Consider the following 25683-nt stretch of genomic DNA (forward strand, 5'->3'; position numbering starts at 1 on the left):
CCCCCCACTGCGCTCTTCCCAAGGGGCCGGGAAGGAAGGAGGAGACGAGCAAGGGCCCCCCTTCCCTTACAGCCGGCCTGCTGCCCAGAGCATCTCCTGGTTCCCTGGGCGACCCGGAGGCTGTCCTGGCCTTCCTTCCCCGCCTGGCAGGAGAGGCGCGATTCCGCTTCCCCTCTTCCGCCCACGCCCTGTCTCCCCACCACCGCCTGCGGGGGGCTCACTCCCCCAGTGTCTTCAGATCCTGCACAGTTCTTTGGGGAATTGGAAGCTTAAAATGGCTCAAAACCAGACACCCTGAGTGTCCACTCGACCTGCGGGGTATTGCCTCTGGCCCCCCACCCACCCCATCATGGCTCCAGAAGCATCCTGGCTCCGCAGGAAGAAGAGGCATCCTCAACCCCCACAGAGGGGAGACGGCTTGTTGGGCTGTGGATGTTTGTGGTGGGTTCTGGAGCTCGTGCTTCTGGCCTCTGCATCAATAATTCTAATGCAGGCCCCTGGGTGGCTCAGTGGGTTAAGCCTCTCCCTCTGGCTCAGGTCATGATCTCAGGGTCCTGGGATCGAGCCCCGCATCGGGCTCTCTGCTCGGCAGGGAGCCTGCTTCCTCCTCTCTCTCTGCCTGCTTCTCTGCCTGCTTGTGATCTCTGTCAAATACATAGATAGATAGATAGATAGATAGATAGATAGATAGTTAGTTTTAATGCAGACTAGGTAACCTTTCGCAGTGAACTTGTTCAAAAGACACAAGCGACTGTGACAGACACTCGTGAAGAGCCGGGCGGGGGCGTGCGCTGCCAGTCCAGCCTCCCCCGCCGGCCGGTGGCGCCCGCGCTCGCCCCCCGAGGCCCGGCCTCCTGGGATGGCTGCAGATACTCCCCGAGCGAACCGCACACTCGCTCACAGACATCCTCCTCAGCCCCGCCTCTCGCCTGTGCCCGGACACCCCCGGCGGCCCCTGCAGGGGCTGCAAACCGCCCGCCCGCCCACAGCTTCTCCCCGTCCCACAGAGCTCGCCCTCGTGCGCCGCTTCTCACTGCCTCCCCTAAAAACCCCTGCAGGGATCGTAGCGCCGTGAACATCTCCCCCCGCGACCTTCCTGCCCCCTTCTCGGTTCCTTCTCAGGCGCGGCCCTCCCGGATCCGCGGCGCCCTCTGATAGCCCCCGGGGAGGGCCTCGCGGGCAGGGCAGGTGGCGTTGCCCCTAAAGACCTGCCGCGGGTCTCAGGGGCCAGTGAGGTGTCGGCAGGGTCTTCCCCTTCCTTCCCCGTGGGAGGTGGGCTTCTCCACCGCAGGCGCCCTGTCATCACGGGGCGACGACTGACGAAGCGCCCGGTGATGGTTTCCCCGTGCCGTGTCCCTGCACGTTGGAGACGACGATTCTTCCTCCCCTCATCCGTGTTCTCCTCGGCCTCCGGACTCCGCCGTACCTCCTCGCTGGGACGCCCGGGGACGCCCAGGGACGCTCTGTGCTTGGTCGTGTCGTCCGTTGGCGACCGGCTGGGCCCTGGTGACCTCGTGCATGGCACACTTACACTGAGTTTCGGGGGACTCACATTTCCTGAGTAAATAGCACATGCCTCTCACTTCATAGAGCAGTAGGTCAGCAAGCACGTGCTCTCTCGGAACCACAGCCAGAAATCCCGGCGGGAGGTCGAGAGCGGGGGGACAGTTTCTCTGCTGAAGGGGTGGCTCGCCTCTGTGTGGTAAAACCCTGTGCGGCTGGTGGCTATTACCCGACAGGGCGGGACGTGTTCCGGGGCACAGGTGGCCTCACAGAGAACAACCTGGTCCTCCCCTTGCCCCGCTCCCCGGACTTGACGCACAGGACAGGGCACGTGTCTCAGTGACCCTGACACAGGGCCGGTGCTTAGCGTCTGCGGGGCTGCACTGCTTCGAAGGAGAGTGCAGCCGGGCTCAGTCGGATGGGGTTACTCCTGGTAATGCAGGGGGCTCTTGGGCGTGCACCGTCTTTACCAGAACTGTGTTCCAGAAATCTTGCTGGTTAGGCAAGTAATTTTCTTAAAATATTTTTCCGAAGGTCCTACAGGGCACTGAAAATTTTCAAGCAGACTAGCAGAGTTCCATGTACCCAGTGCATGGGTACGAGTCAGTGTCTGTGAAGACCGGGGGTCCCTGAGAGCAGTGGGGGGAGGCAGGAGAGCAGTGTCAGACGCCGGAGAGGTCCGTGTGCGTGTGTGGTCTCTGGAAGAGCCTGGCGATGGCTCCCCCAAGGTTGCAGGGGCTCTTGTGGGCTAGGTGAGTCCTGTTCCGGGCACGTGGAGCTTGAAACGGTGGAGACGAGCAGCGCGTGCACAGTCCTGCCGACCAGGGAGGAGAGAGGCTGCCGGATGGCCGTCTCGGCCCAGATCTGCCCAGTCCGGGGCCGCCCACTGAGCACCTGTCGTCCTCTGCCTTCTGGGCTGGTGGGGGAGGGGCACACTAGAGCCGCCAGGGGTTGAGGGGCCGTGGGGTCGGCATGTGGCCTGTGAGAGTGAGGGGAAGTGTCGTGCGTCACCTCTCGAAGGGCCTGACCCTCCAGAACCGTCTTTCCCTCGGCCGTGGCGCCCAGCAGTTTTGGGAGCCGTGCTTCCTTCAGCCTGAGTCCCAGGGAGAGGACAGCGTAGATCAGAGTCCCCAGATGGCTCACGGTGGGCATGTGGCGGAGAGTGAAAATAAACCTGGTTTATTTGGAGCCCGTGTTTCGGAGGCTCTGTTGCTGCAACATTACGTAGCCCGTCCTGGTGGCCGCGGCGGGGCTGTGTATTGGGGAATGATCACAAAAAGAGCCGTGTGAGGAGTCCATGTGGGTGGGCGCCCAGGCCCGGCAGGAACATGCGGAGCAGAGGCGGGACGCGGAGCGAGGGCTGCCTGCCAGGCAGTGTCCGGAAAGATGGAAGGGGAGCCGGAGGGGCGGGCAGCCGCGCCGCGGTGCGCAGGGAGCCTCTGGGAGATGGGAGCCCGGGGGTCGCGCCGGCCCCAGCAGGAGCAGGTCCCGCGGAGGATCCGGGTGCCAGGGGCGCAGGCGGCCAGGAGATGAAGTAAGTGAGGTGCAGGGGGCGGGTGTGGCGGGAAGTTCCAGCGAGGCTGGGAGGGGCGCGTCGCCCGGAGGCAGACGGGAGAGGCTGGGGTGCGGTGGGGCGGTCGGACGCCCCGCGGAGAGCATGCGTGTGTGGGGCAGCAGGGCAGGGGTGCAGGGACACGTGGTGACGCGCTTGCACTGTTTCTCGCGTGACGACTGTCTCCGCTCCCTCCCGTCACGTGCGGTGCGAGACGCTGGGTGTGACACCCGGGTCAGGCAGCTGCTGGCCTCAGCGAGGCCCTCCTCGGGGGTTCTGCTCCCTGGTCCCCAGCCCTCCGCAGCCCCGCCCCGCGGCTCCCCGCTCTGATGGCCGCCCACAGCCTTTGCCGGTCCCCCCTCCCCACTTGCTCCGGAGGACCTGCTGCCGCGTCTCCCGGTTGCAACACCCCCCCACCCAGCCTTCTGCACAAATGAAGCCTCCGTCTCCAGGGGCTCTGACCTGCATCCCAGTCACGGGTCGGCTTCCACCCCTCCCTGTGGCTGGACCTGCGCGTACCAGCGCCCGGGGCCCCGAGGCCACCTCGGGCTCTGACCCCTCTCTGTGACCTTCCTGCGTGACCCTGCCCACGGGCATGGCCTCAGAGATCATCTTTGGGCTGAGTCACCCAGATTTTCCCATGAACCTCTCACTTCTGTCTGGATCCCAGATGGGACAGGAAATTGCCCAGCTGTGGTTCCGTAGAGATGTCTGGTAAGCCTCTCAGCTGCACTTGGCCCCAGAATAACTCCCGGTCCCTCCGCTCGTCCCCGATCTGCCGTGCTCACGCTCTCCTCCCCCAGCACAGGATGCGGGAGTCCATCACACCCCTCAACCCGACCATCCAGGACTGACCATTACCCACAGGACGTGGTGGGAAGAACAAGGAACGGGAACTGGCCGTGAGCAGGAAGGGAGCCCCACACCCCTCTGGGGACACATTTTGAGATGGTTCCAATCTGTAGAACCATGTTCATGGTCCACGGGCCCAGGCCATCATCAGCTGAAATCAACAAGGACCCCAAACACAAGAGGTGTGAAAGCCAGTGAGGTTCTCACACACAAAAGACGTGGTGGTGTGGAGGTGGGGGGCGGGGGCGGAGGGAGTGAGCCGGACGGAGACTTTGGAAAACATGTCGACCCCAGGGGTGAAGCTAAAGACAGATCCTACCACTTCGGGGCCCCAGGGAGGACACACGCATCTCGGGGCACATGGGTTAGAGTTGTAAGCACAGCTGACGAGTATGAAGCCCCCACGGGGAACTGAACGGGGTGGCGGTGAGACCCACACACCTCACTGTCGGGGCAAGACCTTACCCGCGAGGGAAGGTGAGAATCGTGGCGTTTGACTGGGATCGGACGGGGAGTGGGAACGCCGTGATGTGCACACAGACGCAGACCAGATCCGGACGCGGGGACTGACGTGGGTGCCCCTGTGGTGCGGGGCTAACACCGAGCCCTCCCCACGCCATCTGCTGAGGGCCTGGAAGCAAGGACCAGCACCCAGCACCTGGGTCTTGATTCCTCAATACCAGTCTCCAGGGAAAGGAACCTGTCGTGCTCTTTGGACACATGTGCGACCCCAATGTAGGGCAGAGAAGACAGCAGGTCAGATGGACTACCAGGTGGTTTCAGAAAGTGAAGAAGTGCTCAGCCCAGGGCGGGGGCAGGTTGCAAAGATGCAGACAGCAGCTTGCGGGGCTCCCAGTGGCTCCCCGTGGCCCAGACCGCGGCTGGTGAACACCGCTGGGTCGTAAGCCCCCAGCTCATGAGTCCGGGCTGACTTTACTCTGTTACTGACAGAATGGTCAGCCTGGTCAGAATGGTCAGTTCTCTTCCTTGTAGAGAACACTTGGGCGGGAAGGGGCAGGGACAGAAGGTCACCACGAGGCCACCCTGCAGCGCCCACGACTGCAGCAGGACGTGTGAGCAGGTGAGAAAACCGCGCTGAGAGACGTCCCCGGGGGCCACCGACACGCCACTGAGGATGGACCCAGTGCCCTCACACGCCCTCTGAGACACCAGGAGCCTGGGCATCCCTGGGTATAGGAGAAAGTTCAACGTCTCTTCTGTGGGATTCTTGCCCCAAATGCATTACCTCCAGCTCACCCTGGGAGATGTCACATAGTCCGACGAGGGGACTTTTGGGTTTGTTTTTTTTTTTTTTTTTGAAGATTGTATTTATTTGCGAGGGAGAGGGAGCGAGAGGCAGGCTCCCCGCTGCACAGGGAGCCCGATGCGGGGCTCCATCCCAGGGGCCCAGGACCACAACCTAAGCCAAAACCAAGAGTCGTCCGCTTAACTGACGGAGCCCCCAGGTGGCCCCAAAGAAGGGGCATTTTACAAAACAAGTGACAGGTGCTGTTCCAAAGCATCAGGTCGTGCACGGCAAGGGAAGGTGGGGCAGTTGTTGCAGGCGGGAGGCGACCACGGGCAGGACAACCGATGGCAGCAAGAGTCCCGGCCCAAATCCTGGCCCTAAAACGCCATCGGTGGGAAGACGTAGAGCTCCGGCGAGCTGCCTGTAGCGTCCCGTGTTGCTAATGGCTCCGAGACGCTGTGCGCTGCTGATGTTACAGAATGCTGGCGCTGGGTGTGTGCTGGCTCTGCAGGGTTTTTGGAGGTGTTTTGTAGGTCAAAACTATGGCCAAAGCAAAGGTTAAAAAACTTAAATATTTATTTTTGAGCTCAAGAATTTCCAAGAAATAGAAATATCCAGGTCCCATTCTGACTGCTGTGTAAGAAAACGAAGGAGGAAATGCCCCCAAACAAAGCCACAAAGACAGTTGTGTGAACAGGAAGGAGGTCGCCGGATGGCCCTCGGCTGTGCTCCCGCCTGCCCCCTGCATCCTGCGGGGCGCGGCCCAGAGCACGGCCGGCCTCTGAGCTGGAGCAGCGCAGCGTCTCTGCGCCGACCGGCCTCCCCGCCTCCGACCTGGCCGGCCACGACCTGACTCCACACAGATCACACCCTGGAATCTCCCTGACGAGTGCTCCCTGGCCACACTCGCCACCACCCTCCCGGCTCCTGGGACAGTGCGCGCTGCGCGGAAGCATTCAGTAAGTACTAGTTGGAGAAGACCGGTGAGTCGGTGAATGAGGATAATTTTCTTGCTGGGCATGGCTCCCCACACGTGCTAGGTGCTCAGTAAGTGCGCGCCAAGTTGGTGCTCAGCAAGCGCGCGCCAAGTGAACCCATGCAGTGCGGGGGGCGAAATCGTGCCTGACTAGGAAGCGTCAGATGACGGTGATACTTGTCAGTAACGACCTACCGTGGCTAATACACATCACCGAAATTGGGCCTTTCTTTAAAACTCAGCCGTCCATGGACAGACCACTGCTTAGAGGCTGCATGTTGTCAGGAATCTTTGGTTTTGAATGTGGAAGGTTCCAGCTAAGTAGGGAATGTACTGGCGGATAAAACCAGGTGTCCAGGGCTAGACGTGGCGCAAAGCATGAGTGCACGGAGGTCCAGACAGCATCACAGTGAACCCGGCATCTCCGTTGTCCTTTGCTCTGTGTGTGCCTCGATCAGACTGTCCCCAGGCCGTGGCAGGACGGCACCCAGCTGGTCTGGGCAGACCCACAGCAGAGAGGGGGGATTGCTTCTCCAGTGATGGCAGCAATTCATCCATTCGTGCGTTCGGGTCGCAGCCAGCTCTCGTGCTCCTGTCCCGGGCCGGGCACTATCCTATCTGTCTTAGGTGTGGACTGAACGGATGAGACAGACCACCCAGCCCCGCTGGCCTCGCTCTCTGACCCAGGAGACAGGCAGTGGGTGGAACCGCCGATCTGTAATGAGTGTGACGCGTCCAGAAGGCGACCTGTGCCGCGGGAAGCACGAGCTGATCTGGGGGCTCTGACGGAACTGGGAGGGGTGTGGGGGTGGACGGCGGGCAGTGCCAGTTGAAACTAGCAGGGCTGGGGGTGCCCAGGGAGCTGGCTGTGTGGCTCTCCTGGACGGGGGGGCCTCCTGGCAGGGGAACGGGAAGCAAGTGGCCTGAGACAAGGGCACACCTCAGAACTGGGGAAGAAGCAGGGTCCAGCTCGACCGGAGCCAGCCAGGAAGCCAGGAGGAGCTGAGGTGGGAGGTGAGGGGCCTGGGGAAGGGCATGGCGTGGAGGCCCTGAGGTCGCGGTATTATCGGCCTGTTGCCATGTTACTTTGAGGGACGGAGGGACCCAGGGTTGGAGCAGACGCCTCAGATAATGGGACTCAGGGACGAGTGTTCATGGCGTCCGCTCCGCGGTAAGGCAGGTTTCAGTCAGGACCGTCAGAGGTGTGTGGACAGCAGGTGGGGCGCTGCTGTGGGGGGCGGTTGGGCTCAACTCTGAAGACGAGGGGAGGGGGGCATGATGGGAACAGAGAGCAGAGACACACGGTGGGGGCAGACGGTGGCCAGACCACCCAGCAGGGTCCTTGCTGGAGGCTGGCTGGTAAGCAGACGTCCCCCGGGGCCCAGGGTCAGAGGACCCTGATGAGATGTCCAGGATGGGGGTCTGGCCCTTCGAACCCCACAGGGCTCTCAGGAACATCCTGCTCAGGAAGGCCGCGGTCCCGCCTCCGAGGCACAGGGCTCCCGGGTGCCGCATGGGGGTTGTACCGGGGACAGAGTCACGGTTGGCCAGACGCTGGCTCTGGCGGGGGGTCGGGGCTGTGGGATGAGGCTGAAGGGCCACAAGGCTGGGCGGGGGGATCAGCTACAAGCCGTGCAGCACCCGCCTCCCTGAGGCAGAGCGTGCGGCCTCCCCGGCGGGGCAGACCCGCGCTCAGGGGCGTACCCGACAGGACGGACCGGCTCCACAGGGCGGGCACCCGTACCAGGCTCGGCTGAGCTCTCACACCAGGGGACGCACCCGGTTTCCGTTGTCTTCAGATTCCCTTGTCTGTCGTCTTCCTGCTCACTGCCTCGTGAGGGAGGAATTGAACGTGACCCTCAGTTCTTTGGTCTTCAGGGTCTGGGGCTAGGCCGTTGGCTGTCTGTCTGCTGTGTCCGCCGCCGCGGCAGGGACGCGCCGTGTGCACGCTTCCCTCGGTGCCTGGCACCACGACACGCGTGTGTGCTCGGGGAGTCGTCGTCGGATAAATGGGTAACCAGTTAATGAGTGATGGTGCGTTGGTTAGGCGCACTCATTGCTGTGTTCACGTAATTAACTCCCTAGCGCATCCGCTACTACTTAGACGCCATGGAGTCGGTCGGCCCAGCCAGCAACAGTCCTTCTGTCCTACTTGCCAGGCTTCTTCTGACATTTTATTTCCTGGGCACTCGGAAGTCTGGTCACTGGAACGCACGGCCCATTCAGAGTCTGGGAGCCACACACCTGAGTGTGGGGGCCTCTCTGAGTCACTCATCCCGGTGTCCTGGCCAGCGGTGTCGGGGTGAGGAGCCGTGTGTGTCTGTCGTCCTGCTCCCCTGACTCGGACGGGGGCTCCCAGCAGTCTTTCCTGTCTTCGTGATTGTTCGGGGATCCAGGCGGCGGGTAGACTTGGCCGTTCTGAGCCAGCGTGCCCACTGGCCCAGCGTTCTCCGGGCAGGAAACTGCTGTTCAGTATTTGACCATTTACTCTCGGATGAGACCCAAGTACTGAACTCAGTGCTCCCGGCGAGAAGCGCTCCTGGTGCTCCCTCTACCCCGACGTGGGACCCCCAGGCCACCCTGTTCGCTCCTCTGTGGGGACTGCCGACACAGAGTTCTGCTCTGTGCCTGAGGGGAGGGGCTCAGGGCAGGCACCCGCACAGGTGAGTACGTCAGGTTTGCTCCGTTGTATCCCAGATGCTGCTCACGCATAGTCAGGATCTGCGTGGCTGGAGGCTTGTTTTCCAGGGCCCGTGGCTATGTAACCTGCCACCAGGGCATCCTAGCCAGCTGACAGTGTGGATAGCTGCCCGTGTCCTACCCCGCAGGAAAGACGCTTCATTCGTGGGTTTGTTGTTTCGGGGTGAGACGGATAAAAATGCACGTTCTTTGAAAGGTCTTGCAGTGGGTCTCTACCCCTGTATCTGTGCACCTGTGTTTCTCGAGTGTGGTCCAGTCCACTGACTACCCCCGATGGAATCACCTAGAATTCTATTTACTAAACATCTTAAACCCATCTCTGCAAATGTGGTCGAGGACCCTGCATTATTCCCAAGCGCCGGGGAGTTGGGGAACAGGTTAGCATTTGCAAATTCACTAAGTGAGATTTTCTTGTTGCCTTGACACTAGCCTTTAAATACAAACCAATAACTGCCAGAAATTTTTATAAAGAGAAAACCTATTTCCTTGGTCTTAAAAGGAAGTCTCAAACATAGAAGAAGGCATAGCTGTGAGTAATAATGGAAAGTTCCAGACACAAGAGCGGCTCTCTGTAAGCAGTGAGCTCAGCATCGGCCTGTCCGCCGTGGGGTCCCCGCGATGGCGGGTTGAGCAGCCTGCGGCCACATGTCGTTTGGGACACCAGCAACCGATGAACCAGTGAACTCTGCGTCAGGAACTAATGACGCACCGTGCAGCGGGCGCCTGGGCAGAATCAAACAATATTCAAGACAGAAGCACCAGCAGCAGGCGTGGGCAGAGGGCGTGACACCGCAGCGAGGGTCCCCCTTCTCCACAGCCTGAGCTCCCGGACCCTCCCAACAAGCCCCTGACGTACGTCGGGAGGGATCCGCTTGGCCTTCATAGTCGAGGGAAGGAAGTGTGGATCAGGCACGTCGCGGCTCGCGCGGTTTCTGCAAGGCCGCGCACGGACGAAACTCCGACTTCAGACCCAGGTCCTCTGGCGTCAGATCTGCTCTTCTCGACGTTCCTCCCTCCCTCCTCACGGGAGCTGAATCACTTCCGGGGACGCTGGTGGAAACACTTAGTTTGCATTTCTGTCACCGCTCCTGCGGACGGCGAACACAGGATGAGATTTGTGACATCCTTGAGAAGCAATTTCCACCTTCCCCCGAGTTTTCTTTGTTCACAACTTCAAGCGGGTGACAGCGAGGATTTCTCCGGAGTGCCCAGACTGGACCATCGACTGAGACCAGCCTGAACTTTTCACAGCGGCTTTAGAAACATCCTCCATCCTCCTTTGCCTAAAATGCCCCTCCAGTCTAGGACTTCTTTATTTAGAAATTTAAGGCTTTTATGCCCGCTCGTTTCGGCGGCCGCTCATCCCCTGCAGACCCTGTGCCCCGGCTGACGTCATGTTCTGTTTTCTAAGGGGGCGGTGGAGCCTGAGGTCCTCTGGTATCTCGGCCGTGTGAGCCAGCGATGGCCCTGCTCTCTGTTCTGGAAACAAACCGGGGCAGGCTCTGTGCTCATGTTAACTCATCACGCAGTCGTGAAGATCCGTGGCGGATGTTTAAAATGCTTCTGTGTGACACAAAGTACCGTATACACGCTTGGGTCGTGACATCTCTGTGCTTGAAGCTCCACTGTATCACCGCTCAGACCTGGGGTGCTCTGTCTCCCCTCAGCCAAGACTTTCTTGCCTTTATGAAACGAGCTTGATTATCAGATTATCAGATTATCCGATTACCTTCCTTGGAGAACCGTAACCAACACCCAGGACAATGTGGAAGCTTTGCCGTGACTGTTCCCCTGCTAAACCCTCTCCGGGGCCTGCCTAGATCCTCTGACCCAAATGCTATGAAACTAAACAGCACTTTTCATATCTAATTTCTAACAGCTTTAGCAAGATTTGATTCCCACACCATGCGATGCGTCCATGGGAAGCACACGATTCAACAGTGTTGTATATCAGAGCTGTGCGGGCCTCACTATGATCGCTTGTAGAACATGTCTTCACACCGAAAAGAAAGCCAGACCCTCGGGCAGTCAGTTCCCGGCCCCCAGCAACCACGGATCTGCTTTTCGCCTCCCTGTGTTTGCCTGTCCCGGCAGCCACCTGCAAACGTGGGCCTAGGAGTGTCCACACCATGTTTAAAGTGGCTGTGACTCAGTCAGTATTTAATAATAATAGATCCCCGATGGATTCCGTACTGCATCGTACTGTACATATAAATATACGATATTGATATAAAAATCTATCCCTTATTTTAAAATTTTTCTTATCTCCATTCATTGATCTCTGAAGGCTCGCAGACACATACTTTTGTGCTGAGAGCAGATCTTTTCATCTCTCTCGACACATTACATCCGTTAATACGGGGATAGCAACACCCGTACGTGGAGGGTAAGTAGTCGGAACTTGTCCTGAACACCTTCTCTTTGATTTTTTGAGCTCTCTGCTTTCCTTAAAGTGTAGTCTAATTCATACCCCTCACAACATTGCCACTTTCCTTTAAAACACATTTCAGAAGTTGAACTGTAAAGCAGTTGAAGTAAGACAAAGACAAGATTTTCAGGAAGACATTGGATCTCTTTAAAAACATCCTTCAGAAAATCGAATTCCATTAAAATTTATGGGCAGCGTAGCCGGCTCCTTGAGGACAAGGGGCAATGATCCCATCAACTTGTTTCTGTGATAGGCACCAATAAATGCTCCTTAGATAAATGACTCATTTTGCTGGATAAACCTACTGGGGAGAGCATTTTAACGCTGGAGAAGAAAACCTTTTTAGGGGCCCATTCAGCTTCAGTCCTGCCTGAGGTTGGTGTTCGTACCCCTGGGTCCCTCTCTGTTGACGCTGATCCTTTGTACAAGTTCACTAATCCTGGCCTGTGTTTTGTGTCTCTTGGGAAAAATAAATTATGGGAAATATGTTATAACCCATTGAATTTAAAAAAAAAAAAAACCTCAGAAATGTTAAATTTCAAAGAATTAAATTGATATCTTCTATTCTACTTGTATTCAACACTTCCTGGTAGAGATATAAGTAGTGAGGCCAACTTAAAGACTCTGAGTAAAAATGAACCCAGGGGAGCCTTTCAGCAGAGCCGGACTGACCTCAGAGACACTGTTCCCTATGATTCCAGGTGTGGGCTCTGCGGTCACTCTGAGCACTGACAGCCTGGGGGGCACAGCTCTGTCGCCACACGGAACGCTCATGAGCGTATGCAAATTCTCCCGGGACTCACAAAGGAGCTCTACAGTGACTCTTTAAGTAAGCAGAAAGGAAGCTTATGAAAAGAATATGGGGCATGTCTGAGATTCTCCAGGAGGGGAAGAGAAGTGGGTTTGAAGGCTCTGCAACCAGGGCATCAACTCATCTCTGAAGTAGTTTCGTGAAGATCATCATGTCCAACCCCGTTGTGCAAAAGGCCTCATAGTTTTGACACCCATGGGCAGGCCACAGGCAGGTATGTCTGAACTGCTGTGTAGTAGTTTTTTAAATGAGTTTAGGGATTAGGTTTAGGGATTAGGGGCGCCTGGGTCACTCCGTGGTTAAAGCCTCTGCCTTCGGCTCAGGTCATGATCTCAGGGTCAGGGGATCGAGCCCCGCATCAGCCTCTTTGCTCAGCGGGGAGCCTGCTTCTTCCTCTCTCTCTCTCTGCCTGCCTCTCTGCCTACTTGTGATCTCTCTCTGTCAAATAAGTAAATAAAATCTTTTAAAAAAAAGTTTAGGGATTAAAGTCTAGCAACTTGTGTTGTCTTAAAAATAGCAAGATATCGGGGCGCCTGGGTGGCTCAGTGGGTTAAGGCCTCTGCCTTCGGCTCAGGTCGTGATCCCAGGGTCCTGGGATCGAGCCCCACATCGGGCTCTGTGTTCTGCGGGGAGCCTGCTTCCTCCTCTCTCTCTGCCTGCCTCTCTGCCTACCTGTGATCTCTGTCTGTTAAATAAATAAAATATTTTTTTTTAAATAGCAAGATATCTAAAACATGGTGAATATTAAACTTGGGGAACAGTTGGGGCTTTCCATGGGTCCATCCTGTGAATGTGCAAATCCCCGCATCCACAGTTCAGGATGACCCCCTGGCACAGAAATCAACACTCTTCAGAGGAAGATAACAGGATCCAGAGTCTCAGTCAACAACATCCATTGGACCTAAGGAAGATGAAAGAAAAAGCCATGCAAAGTTGTACCAACATGAGGCTCACTAGCAAGAAACACATGCAGATGAACCTGCCATGCCCCAGATGTTTGGATGATCCAAAAAGAACTTGAAAGCAGCTCTTGTAAGGGTCTGTGTCTCACAGGAAAAGCTGGTCTTGGTGAGTGAACAGACAGTGGGAAGAACCAGCTCACCTTTCAGAAACAGGAGCACCTGATCTGAAGTGAGAAATTCACTGCTTAAGGGCAGACTGAGAAAGACGAAGGGGAAGTCTTGGTATTTGGAAACAAATCAACGGATATAAAAGCTGAAGAAAAGAGAGGTAAAATGTTGGGGAAGAAACAGCCTCAGTAATGCACAGAATAGCGATAAGTGGACTGGTGTATGTGTGATTTGAGCACCGGAAGGTACTGTACGACACCTAGAAAAGCTCATCACAGACCTGTGGGTAAATCATGGGTCAAAGACGAAAGTCGCAAGGGAAATCGTAAGTTGTCCATAACTGAACAATGGTGGGTACCCACATGTGCAGGTTTGTGTGTGCCGCTAAAGCAGCCTCCACACGCATTGTTTCTGTTAGACAAATAGGCTTAGGAACAGCAATCCAGGCTGTCACCTTAAAGAGCAAAGAAACGAGAGCAGATTAAATCCAAGCTAAGGGAAGGATAACATAGAGGAGAATCGGTAAAATATAAAATGACCAATAAAGAAAACCTGAAGAGCAAATATTGGTTCTCTGAAAAGATTAATAAAGTTGATAACCCTTAGCAAGACTGACCACTTTAAGAAAGGGGAAGCGGAGAACATACATTTTACAAATATGAGGAATAGAAAAAGGAGTGATTACAGATCCAACAGAGATTAAAAGGGAAAACTGTAAGCAAATTTATGTCAACGAATTCTACAGCTTCTATGAATTGGACCAATTTCTAGAAAAACATACCTACACAGAAGAACTAGAAAATCTGTACAACTGTATTATGGACTAAAAAGATTCAAGTCATTGTTCAAAACATCCTCACAAAGAAAGCTTCTGGCTGCGGTTGTTCGCCGTGAAACCCCGTTTAACGTGTAAGGACGCTGTGACCCCATGTGCCCAGACGCAGTCACCCGAGGGCGGGGGAGCAGGTCCCTCTCGGCTTGTTTATGCGCCTGTGTGAGTCCGGTACGGAAACGTCACCCAAAGAGGCAATTACTCGTTGTTTTAAATGAACAAAATATTAACAATCCAAATCCAATAATGCATAAAAAGAACCGAGCACAGTTTCTTCGTGACCAAATAGACTCGTTCCCGGGAAGCATGGTTGATTGTGTCCATCAGTCAGAGAGGGCGGGCGCCGGGGTGGCCTGGTCGCCAGGCAGCTGACGCTGGGTTTCGGCTCCGGTTGGAGTCCTGGGGTCGCAGGTCGGTCCCGCCTCGTGCTCAAGGTAGAGTCTGTGTGGGGATTCTCTCCCTCTGCCGCGGCCCCTTCCTCTGCTCACCCGCTCGCTCTCGCTCTCCCTCACTCAATTAAGTAAATAAAATCTTTTAAAATAAATAAACAAATAAGGAAGTAAGTAAATAAATAAATATCAGTGAAGGGATCCGCCACATTAGCAAATGGAGAAGAAACGTGATATCATCGTATCAAAGCATGCGGAGAAAAGAGAGCTCTCGGCAAACCCAGGAGGAAAGGGAGCTCCTTCCGCTGGAGGAAGGAGGAAGCGTGTTTGCATAGGATGTGGAGCCCGCGTAAGTACGGAGGTCATCTAAGATTCGGTAAAGGCTGGGCCGCCAACCTTATCATTCCTTATTCACATTAGAGTGGACAACAGCTGAGCAAGATAAGACAAGCAAGATAAATAACTAACATCGAGATTAAAAAGGAAGACTTTACTCTGTTTATTCTCAGACAACAAGATTGTTCACACAGAAAACCTAAGGAAAGTACGGAACAAATACTAGAACAAATCATGGCATTCACTGAGGCCAGGGCGCTAGCAAAATACCCAAAACCCAACTGTAGTTCTTCCTCTTTTTGTATAAAGATTTGTTTGTTTGTTTGTTTGTTTGACAGAGATGGGGAGAGAGTGAGCACAAGCAGGGGGAGCTGGAGAGGGGAAGCAGTCTTCCCGCTGAGCGGGGATTCCCCCCGCAGCACTTGATCTGGGGACCCTGGGACCATGCCCTGAGCCGAAGGCAGACGCTTCACCAGCTGAGACCCCCAGGCGCCCCTTCCCGACTGTATTTCGTTGGACCATCGACGGACAGCTGGAAAGCGCACAGTCCGCAGTGCGTGCTTGCTGAGCCCCGTCACCCACTCCCCGCGACCTTCCCCTCTGGCAACAACCGGCTCGTTCTCTGTACTTAAGAGTCTGTTTCTGGGTTTTGTGTGTTTGTTCCCTTGGTTTTTTAGATCCAACATATGCGTGAAACCCTGTGCCATTGGTCTTTCTCTCGGCCACGTACTCCGCTCAGCGTAACACCCTCTCGGTCCGTCCGTGTTGTCGCAAATGGCGAGATTTCGTTCTGTTCTGTGGCTGAGGGTCAGCACGGCCTCCCCGCCCTCACCCTGCACAGGGGGTGCTTCCATCTCCATCCAAACCCTTCCTCTTGGAACCATGAGGGATTTGGAAGACTGTTGTCTAACCTCCAAGTCCTTGGGGTTTTTCCAGAAACCGTGCTGTGATTGATTTCTAGCTTGATGTCGCCACGGTCCCACAGCACACGTGGCATGATTTCTGTTCTTCCGGAATTTGTTAAGGTCCGTTTTAGGGCCCCAAGTCTAGTCTGTTGTAGTGAATGTTCAGCGTGCGCCTGAAGACACTGTGGGTCGGGTGCTGCTGGCTGGAGACGGGCTGCTTGTAAGACGGCGTGAATTTGGTCCAAGGGTAAGCTGGGCTTCTCCGTCCCGGCGCTGGTGATGTTTGGGGCCAGACAGCTGTCTCCTCTCGGGAGCCCGCTGTGCCCGTCTCTCACTTCGACCATTAGATGCCCCCGCCCAACCCACCCTGCCCCCGGACATGGCCGAGGGTCCCCTGGGTGAAGGACCCTCTTCCCCATCCTGGGTGAAGAACCACACAAAGAGAACAGGTCCGCACTGCAGAGGGACCCTCAGCGTCACAGGCGACGCTTCCGCACATCCAGTGACCCAGTAAGAACTGGAGATGGCAGGCCGCGGAGTGAAGGAGCACGCTCCCATCTGACAACGGATCTGAACCCACGGAGACGTCCCACAGAACAAAAACATGAAGCCAGATAACCTAGCCTTTACAATGGGGCAGCTGGAAGGTCGAGTCACAAAGGAGGTTGTGCAGGTGGAATGAAAAGCAGAGCCGCAGGGACAGCCCCGTCACCCCCTGCAGTTAGGACGAAGGACAGCATGCGGTGGGGTCACCGCGCCCGCAGAGCGGACTGGGCTGTGCGCCGCAGCTCTGCCCTGCCTACACCAGCTTGGTTTCCATGGGTAGAAACAGACTGCGTATTTATTGCTGTGTTCTGGGATTTCTATTTTGGACGGGGGGGATCTCTTTTTTATTCTCTTTAAAAAGGTTTAAACAGTTGAAATGTTTTGTTGGGACAAAATCTTACAGGGAAAAATGGGCTGCCCCCTCCCTATCAGCTTCCTGCTGGACAAGACATCGCGACCAAACACCAGAGTGGCTGCCCTGGGTCCCCTCCCCACATCCAGGCCTTCCGAGGACGAAGAAAATGGGTGTTTGTCACCATTAAGCAAGCGCGCCCCACATTGGGCACCCCCTAAGCCTTTCGTGTTGAATATTCAGGAAACACGACACATTAGGTCCTGTTACTGCGAGCCGCGCTTTGCAGACGCCCACAAGGAGCAGAAACCTGTCTGCGGGGACACGGGCTCGAGTGGGCGGGAACAGGCTGCCCCCGCCGTGTGCTCTCTGCGCCAGCCGCGGAGTGCACCGCGGGACCCGTCACCTGCCACGGGGCGGGTGCGCGTGCAGAGCCGCGTTCACGTGGGGCGCCGGGAACACGGGGGGTGCCCAGTGTGCCTGCAAGGCCGTGTTCACGTGGGGCGGCTGTCCCCACCACCCCCTGGGGTCTCTGTCCCCCAACATCCTCTCACTTTCTAAAAATACAGTGGCTCATCCCCCAAACTCATGACTTTTCTCAGAAAAGTCTCTTCTTCATGAACAGATTTGACGAATTGTTCAGAACGGTCACTTGGCACTACCATTTTTTTTTTTTTTTTTTACCTTTGCCACCATCTAGTTCTGCCCCAAATCCCCCAACACCATTTCCCCCATGGGGTGTGTGACCCTGATGGCTCTGCCTGGGGCCGCTGCCGCCTCCGCTCTGGGCTGTGCGCAGGTGGCCCTTCCTCTCCTGCCCTCCAGCTCACCTGGGTTGACCAGCGACCGCGCTCCGTGTCCCCCTTCGGTCTCGGGGCTCAGGCCTGTTCCGGGGTCCTGCCCCTCTGACGGACCATCCTGAAGACAGGAAACAGTCATGACTGAGCTCGGGGCTGGAGCCTGTGCCCCAAGCAGGGGAAGACACGGCAGCAGACACACCTCCTAACTCCTCATGCGGAGCAGACGTGGAGGGTGCCTGTGGCTCTGGGAGGGACACAGTCGGTGCGGATTTCCCCTTCCCGCAACCCGCGCAGTGCTTACCGCTCCTCTACGGCGCTGGAGAGAAAGGCCTGGGCTACTTCGTCGGGGATCCCGAGTCTGCTTACGGGACTGGCGTCGCTGAAGACAGGGCCTGCTTCGCGTAGACTCGGTTCTGTCCGTCCGTTTCACGGGGTCGGACGTCAGGGAGGAGCCCCTGAGCCCGGGGTTCAGCCCACAGACCCAGGGCAGCCACCGGCAGCAAAGGATTCAGGGGTGGGACAGGAGGGGACGTGGGGGGAGCATGAGGACTCCGAGAAGCCGCCCCTGCTCCCCCGCATCTCCCTCTGGCAGCCTTCGACTCGGGCCTCCACACTGGCGGGACGGGCCAGCAGGGCTGCCATTCAGAAGGGGAAAACGGGAAAAAAGTATCTTTGTGTTATTCTGGAAACCTTTCTATGGTTTCCTTTTCGTATTCTCTAAGCCAGGGCAAAACTAGACATGAAGATGTGCTTCTCCCCCCGGCAACCAGGATCCCAAAGCAGGAACTCTCCATTTTCGGGAATAACCACGGGGCTTTGAGGGGCTGTCAGAATGACGTGGGATTCCTAGGATGGTTTCTGCAGAGGCACAGGGCTGTCCTGGAGTGAGGGTCCCAGGGGCTTGGGGATGCACGCTGTGTGCCGGAGAAGGAGCCCGCCTTCGGCTTTGAGCCCCAGCCGTGCCCCTCAGCATCAGGTCTGATTTTCAGCCTCCAGATGTGTGATCGGCTTGGACAGCTGTCTCTCTGGGACACGGTGGTATTGAGAAACGCTGAACGGTTGCCAAAAAAAATCCTCTCAAGTCTAGTGAGGCTGAAGTTAGGGGTTTTTTGAACTATTTAAGATACATGAAATGAAGGGCCATATATCTCTCTGCTTCTCTGACTCAGCAGCTGCAATCTTGGGGCTAAAAGCATGAATCTGGGAGCTGACTGGCGGCACGGTCTAGCTCTGCTGCACACCGTGTGTGAGCTGGCACCAGTGACTCAGTGTCCGGTTTGTGCCACGTCACATGCTTCCGGGCGTATCCAGCACAATATTGTAGCAAACGTGAGCCATCATGAGTCAATGTTTCAGAGGAAAAAATGTGTTTAGCTTTCTACAGTGACAACTGCTCCACTTTGGAGGAAAGAGATCACGGGGCGTTAGGAAACATGTTGGAAACATAGACTTCCTCGGGTGTGAGTGCCATCCAGAAGCCACCAAAAGGGTCACTTGCTTTCATTTTGAGGACCTCTCTTCCCTCACAGCCACCGAGCTGAAAGTGTGGAGACAGAGACAGACCCAATCTTTCGGGGGCCCCAAGACCCTTCATCTGAGAACGCGGGGACGGCGAGGGGTGGTATTAGAAGGGAAAGCTAGGATGTGGCAAGAAAGTAAGAAATCGGCCCCGACTGGCAGAAATGCGAAGTGTGACATGAGCCATTTCAAAGCAACGCAAGGAGAGGGGAGATGCAGAGATTTTGCATTTTTGCAAAGTCAGAAGTGAGGCCAAAAGCCCAAGTCAGGGGTTTAGCTGGAGGGTTCCAGGCTCCCGCACACAATGCTGGACTGAAAACACGCAGACCCTGGCTGTGGGTGGGGGCCAGCTACACACACACACCTCACCCACTTGTGCAAGCCACCCCAAGCCCCACATGCAGCCCAGTCCAGGACGCAGTCCGTCGGCATCTCACTGCTCCCTTGGACTCTGGCCACTTCCTGCGGCACTCAGGACGGGTGACCACGCCTGAGGCTTTGCCCACCTGTCTTGCCTGGCTAGTCAGGCCTGGCCCTGCCAGCCTGGAGCTGTGGGATCAAACCAGGAGTCTAGGCGAAGAGTCCCCACTCCCCATTAGATGCCCAAATTACAAAATTAGAACCAGCTGTATGACAGCTAATTTCTTCCTCTTTTTGTTTTATTTTGTTATCAGTGAAGGGAACTGAAAATGTGCTACATACCTGGTTTTAAAACAAAAATGGACATGATATGTGAAAGTAAGTATTATTAATATTGGCAGAAATACAGACTTTAGGGGCACCTGCGTGGCTCAGTGGGTTAAAGCCTCTGCCTTCAGCTCAGGTCATGATCTCAGGGTCCCGGGATCGAGCCCCACGTTGGGCTCTCTGCTCAGCGGGGAGCCTGCTTTCCTCTCTGCCTACTTGTGATCTCTGTCAAATAAATCTCTGTCAAATAAACAAATAAAATGTTTTTTTTTTTTAAAGGAAGAAAGAAAGAAATACAGACTTTATATCTGTAATAAATGGGCACTGCTTACTCAGAACTTAGAATTGAGGCCAAGTTTCTCTCTGCTAACCCATTTTTACAGAAAGAAGTAAATCACAGAGAAAACAAATTACATCAGGAATTTACTCCGAAAAGCAAGTAACAAACTTGAACTGGCAACGGAGTCAGACTTGGCAACCGAGTACTTCCCCCCATTTTTACGTCCAGGCCCGTGCACTGACCCTGTTGGTGTTCCCACTGCGACCCAAACTAGGAGAGAGGCTTCACTACATCTGGTCCTACAACTGCAGCTTGGGATCAGATAAAATGAATATTTACTCTGTTATCAAAATGTGGTCTGCAGAACTTGAAGCGGAATTCAGTGGACCAGAAGTTTAAGCTAAGTCGATCTTTCTGCCCACCACAAGCCCTCACGGGCTTCCCATCTTTAAACACGGGGGAGCATAGCATGAAGGGGGATCAGAGAATGCTGGTTTTTAAGGGAGTTTGCAGGAACGCAGCCAGTGTGAGGGTGAGGTGGGGTGGCCTCCCAGCCTGCTCTTTCTCTCTGCTGCAGTGCGTGACCTGCGCAATTGTGCCTGAGTTACAAGCAAAGGCAAGACTTTTGGCCTTCCTTTTGTTTTTCTGAGTGTGTAAAGTTGCCAAAAGCTAACATGATTTTTGTAAGATTCTCAGGTTTTGGGCTTAAATTCAGAAGCCACGTCCAGTGCTGTGCTGTGTGAGTTACAGTGCTTTTCGGCACATTTCGTGAACGTGGAAGGATCCTGACTTCGTTACCTGGCCACAAACAGTCAGGTTTCAAAGCAGCTTTGTAAACAGCATCCCCTGTCACTTCTGACAACTTTGCATTTGTAACTGAGCCTGTGGTGTGGACCTAATGCTGGGATGTCCACCAAAAGACACACATCCAGCTGGAAACTTCCCAACGGCCTCTTGGCATGGACTGGAACGAGCCTCTGTGCTCTGCCCCTTCTGTGTGCATGTTCACAGAACACCTTTTCTCTTCATTTCTTTTCTCTTTTAGCCAGAGCTACCTGCAAGCTACAAGCGACGTGCCTGCCGGCCACGGCCTGGACCCCTCAGCCAGCTACAACTCCCCGAAATTCCGCTCGCGGAACCAGAGCTACATGAGAGCCGTCAGCACCCTGAGTCAGGCCAGCTGTGTGAGCCAGGTCGGGAATGCCTTCCCTCCCCTCTCCCTCGGGTCCGGTCTCTAATGCCGCGTCCTCACAGTGGCCACTTGCTGGGGGCAAGGCCATGAGCAGAAGGACGTTCCTGCCTGGAACCGTCTCTGACCTCCCCCCGGGAACCCTGGAACCCTGAATGGTGCACACCTGCGATGGCGTCCCCGCACACTGGCCTCCTCTGCGTCAGGGGTGACGTCTCAGCCTGCTTTGCTGTCTTAGCTCAGACCGTCTTCCTTCCCCGGGGGGGCGGGGCCGGGCAGGTGCATGACAGCCGGGGTCTGAAGGCAGCGGCTCTCCATCCCGGTACCCACTGGCAGCTCTGCAAACCCAGTAAGAGGAGGTGAAAGTAATCCGGGGTGCAGAGCCGAGTTTGCCGGGCGCACAGGACCCGTCTCTTGGTCGTTGCGCAGCCAGGTGGGATCAGTGACCCCGGGATCGAGTGGCCGTGTTTGAGGTTTCAGTTGGGGGCAAGAGGCATGACTACTGGAGGGGCAAGGAGCCCAGCGGGCTTCCCTCCTGTTCTGAACTGTTCAGAGAGTTCACCTGAGCAAAGCGAGCTCTGGCTGCGCTCCTAATTGCCCTCCGAGTAGGAGCAGTAAGAGCTGAACGCCTGAAATGTTAAACAGGTCGCTTACTCGTTCTAGCTGCAGGTAAAAACAGTGCAGGAGCTCACCCCATGGGTCTCAGGCTTATACCGGATGCTTTCTTGCCCTTCCTGCGGAGTAGCGGCTAGAGTGTGGCTGGGCAGAGCCCGGCTCCCCTCCTCTCTGTGGGCCCCTCCGCTGAGGAGAACCTCCCCTTCCCCATCGGCAGGGACAGGAAGGCCGCACGTGCACGGGGGTGACCCGCAGTCACTTATGGGCGGGGGTCATGGATGTTGACTCTCATTCTGGGAAGAGAAGTATACAGTCGGTGCATACTCGGTGCCAGCCAATATTGTTACTAGAGTAATAGCAACAGTACCGGTAGCACGTAATTCTAGAAAGCCTCCTGCTTACAGACGCGCTAGGAGCATTCGGGAGCCTGCCAGGGGTTCAGATATGCTGAAGACGGTTTTGTCACAGGCTTTAAATGCCTTCTAAAGCAAGAGACTGCTCATTTTAAGTTTTTTTCTCATCAGAGAGTTGCACTCTGGACTTTTTCTACTGAACAGTCTGGGTTTTTCCTGTTCCACAACTGAAGACAGACATGACCTCTTTCACCAACTCAGATGCTGGTTTTCTTTAAAAACAGGATTAGGTTTCCAGCTTCAGCAAAGATCATTGCAGCGGACTTTTCCCTCTCCAGACCATTCCTGACGGCACACGAGGGCCATCCTGGACTGACCCCCAGCCCCAGGCAGACTGGGACCGGGGGCCACACCACAGCCTAACCTCACGTGCCCCTGCACGTAATGATAGAAACAGCAAGAGATGGCCGGCAGCCAGATTACCGTAATTATCGAGTTAATTGGGGAGACGCCCCGCTCAGCAAGAAGGTCCAAGCTGACAGTAGGGGTTACTAACTGAACAGGGCACTCTAGGAGGCACTTTCCACCTCACGCCCACCCCCGGAGAAGGACCCTCCCAGCGGGCTTCTCCTGAGACTCAAGCGTCCCTTCGGGTTGCAACACCTCCTTTACGAACACACGACTTCAGAGTCAGACGTGACCCCATCAGGACCTGCGGCAGGGGGCAGGGTGACTTCACAGCAGACGGGGCGACTCCTCCAGGATTTGCTTTCTTTCTCTTTCTTTTCTATTTAAGTCGAGTTGGCCCCCAGTGTCGCATTAGATTCAGGCAGGGGCCGGACCCCGCTCTGTGTCCTGGGGTGCTCCCTGCAGTGTAACTGCGTCTGTGCTGTCCCGTGTCGGTCCCCGCTGTCCGATGTAACAGACATCCCCGCACCTCCGTCTCCCTAACTCGTGCACTCCATCACCAGAAGCCTGCCCCTTCCTCTCCTGTTCACCTGTTTCTCCCGTCCCCACCACCCCTCTCCCGGCGACTGTCAGCTCGTCCTCTGTTTGTGGGTCCGATTCTGCTTTTCGTCGGTTCTCGTTTGCTCTCAACAAACAGGCTTCCCTGAGTGCACAGCGCGCCTCTGCAGATGCGCTCACGAGAGCCGCCAGCTTTCCTCGTGGCAGGAACATGACCCGTGCGCGATCCTCGACGCCGTGTCTTTAGTGACACCGAGCCGGGATTTCCAAAAGTAGCAGGTCCCTCCGCCATTCTCTGTCGGGAAGTACTCACCACTGTAGCGGGAGCAGTGGCGGACAAGGTGGGCGTGTGGGGCTTCACCGGTTTTGAAGGCCTGGACCTCCGGAGTTCTAAGTCGCTCTGATTCCTGAGTTCTATGGTCAGACTTCACGCTGAACTCAGTTTTTAATTCTGATTTTTTTTTTTAAGTGTTACTTAGAAGAACCCCGGTGCCCCGGCAGTGGACAGGGCCACTTCAGCCCTGGAAGCAAATCTGTCATAATTCCATGTGAAACCCCGGCCGGTGTGACCTGCCACCCCGGGGAGGAGGAGGAGGGGGCAGTTTCCAGGAACGGAGCTCCGTGCACGTGGGCCGATGCTCCAGGAGCCCCGCAGTGTCCCTGAGCGCCTTGCAGTGGTGCCTACAGTGGCTCCAGACTCCGCACTCCTGGCACGCAGTGCTCTCTCCGGTGCAGAAGCAAGACGACAGGTCTGAGTCCTCATGAAACTCACTCGTGCGACAGCAGTGCAGTGGTTGGAACTTGAGTCGCTGGACTCGGGTCTGGCGTCTCTGAGCTCTCCAGCCTGGGACAAGTCCACGTGGGTGCGTGGAGCGTCGGGGCGGACGCTGGACCGGCCAGCAGGGGCACTGGGATTGCAGTGGTGGCGGGACGTGACCCCTTCCGGGGACTAGCCTGAGCGGTGGGATTTATCTTTAACCAGAGCCTCTCCCCTGGAGAAACGTCCTGGAAGGTACTAGAAAGACACATCGTGTTGCTCGTGTGGCCTGCGCTCTCCAGGCATCTCGTCGTGGCCGACCTTCCCCAAGCTCTCTGGGACACACCAGCTTGTCGGTTCATCTGACGAGACCCCAAACAGGGTTTTTACTCCTAGAATGATGTCCCCACTGTTCCAGAGACCACAGTGGGCTTTGTCCTGGTGGCACTGTGCCCCTCCCCGACACACATCCACGTTCTGCATTACGGTCTGTCTGGCCAAGTCTGTGCCATGGCTGGAAGAATGCCCACGGTTTCCACATCCCAGAGAGCACTTAGAGCAAGACCATAAGACCGTCCAGTTCTCCATCATTTGATAAATAATAACAAGGCAGCAGTGTGCCCTGCTGAGCCTGCAGGTCCCCATCCCTGCCATGGCTCTGCCCGTTACTGTCTCCCAGGGGTCACCCAGTGGGGCGTGAGCACTGTGGGTTCCCAGCAGACTGACCTCAGCCACGTGCCCTGGAGCTCCTTCCCAGCTGTGTGCGGACATGAGGACATAGGGGAGCGGGACGCCAGGCAGCGAGGCAGGAACCGCGTCTCGAGGTGGTCACCTGTGTGACACTCAGGGATGAGCAGGGACTCATGTCTGTGCCCGGCACGCCCCAGCTGAGCACAGAGACGAGCAGACAGCACTGCGGCTCTCCCATCCCCCCGTCCCCACGACCCCAAGCAGCCTCCTTCCCTGTGTCACCTTGTCACGTGCCCACACCCCATGTGTGGAGGGCCAGTGCCCCACCCCGGAGGGTCCCAGAGCCATGCAGATGCCAGCTACCCATGCGTCCTGGCACTGCTGGGGTCAGACACCTAATGAGCCCCAGCCCTCTCCCGGCACGCTGCAGGGACACAGCTGCGTCCCAGGGTATGAAGTGGCCGGCTGCTGGGTCCCCAGGTCTCCCCCTGACGCCTCTCTGTGGGAGGAGGACGGAGGCCCCAGGCAGAGGCACACACCCTTGGGGCCACTGGGGCGGCGTGACCCAGCTGCCGTGGAGCCCCCAACTCTAGTGGCGTCCCTGCCCCCCCCCCCCGGTGAGTGTCTGCGGGCGCCCGAGACGGCCTCCCGCCGGCGTGGAGCCCCGGCTCCGTCTCCTCGCTGCTCTCGCCCTCGGCGCCGCTCCCAGCTGGGCCGGCCCAGCCGCCCGAGGTCACGGGCGCACGGTCTCTGCATTCCCTTTGTTTCTGCTCGTCCGTGGTGGGGATAGTCTGACAACCCACGCCGTGCCTGGACTGGAGGTGCGGAGCCGGGGTCTGGGCCGCATGGAGGGGGCCCTCTGCGTCCGGGCTGCGTCCTTCCCACAGCTTCCAGCCGTGCGTGCTCTCGGCCCCTTCTCTCTCCTTCTCTTTAAAAAGATGATCTGGATCATCATAGCTTCCTTCTGTCATGCAGCCTTTTTGTTTTAATTGTGGCGAAACATCCCTAGCAGAGTGTTCCGTCTGGACCGTTTGCAAGTGCGCAGGTCAGTGGTGGTCAGTGCCCCGGCAGTGCTGTGCAGGCCTCCCCCGTCCATCCCCCGAACTCGGCAGAGCCCCAGTTCTGCCCCCCAGACCCTGGCACGGCCGTCTCGGTGTCTCCGAGGCAGTGACCACTCCGGGGACCTGGCACGGATGGAGTGGCTGAGTCAGAGCAGGTGTCAGACCCTCCATGGGCAGGATGCAGTAGTAGCCGCACGAGGACGTAGGTCTGCAGGTCACCATTCTCACCCCTGCTTTGCGCCCATGGACGGGTACCCAGACGTGAC

General features: G+C 56.6%; 1 protein-coding gene across 1 annotated transcript in view; it reads left to right on the forward strand.

Annotated features, from left to right (window-relative positions):
* DLGAP2 (DLG associated protein 2) overlaps nt 1-25683 on the forward strand; it is a 476914-nt gene that overhangs the window by 398354 nt on the left and 52877 nt on the right. Inside the window, exon 7 of the mRNA XM_059384133.1 lies at nt 20832-20979. Coding sequence (XP_059240116.1) covers nt 20832-20979 — 148 coding nt within the window. The remainder of the gene's footprint in view (nt 1-20831; nt 20980-25683) is intronic.

The sequence above is a fragment of the Mustela nigripes genome, chromosome 18, assembly GCF_022355385.1.
Source record: "Mustela nigripes isolate SB6536 chromosome 18, MUSNIG.SB6536, whole genome shotgun sequence".
Taxonomy (NCBI): Eukaryota; Metazoa; Chordata; class Mammalia; order Carnivora; family Mustelidae; genus Mustela; species Mustela nigripes.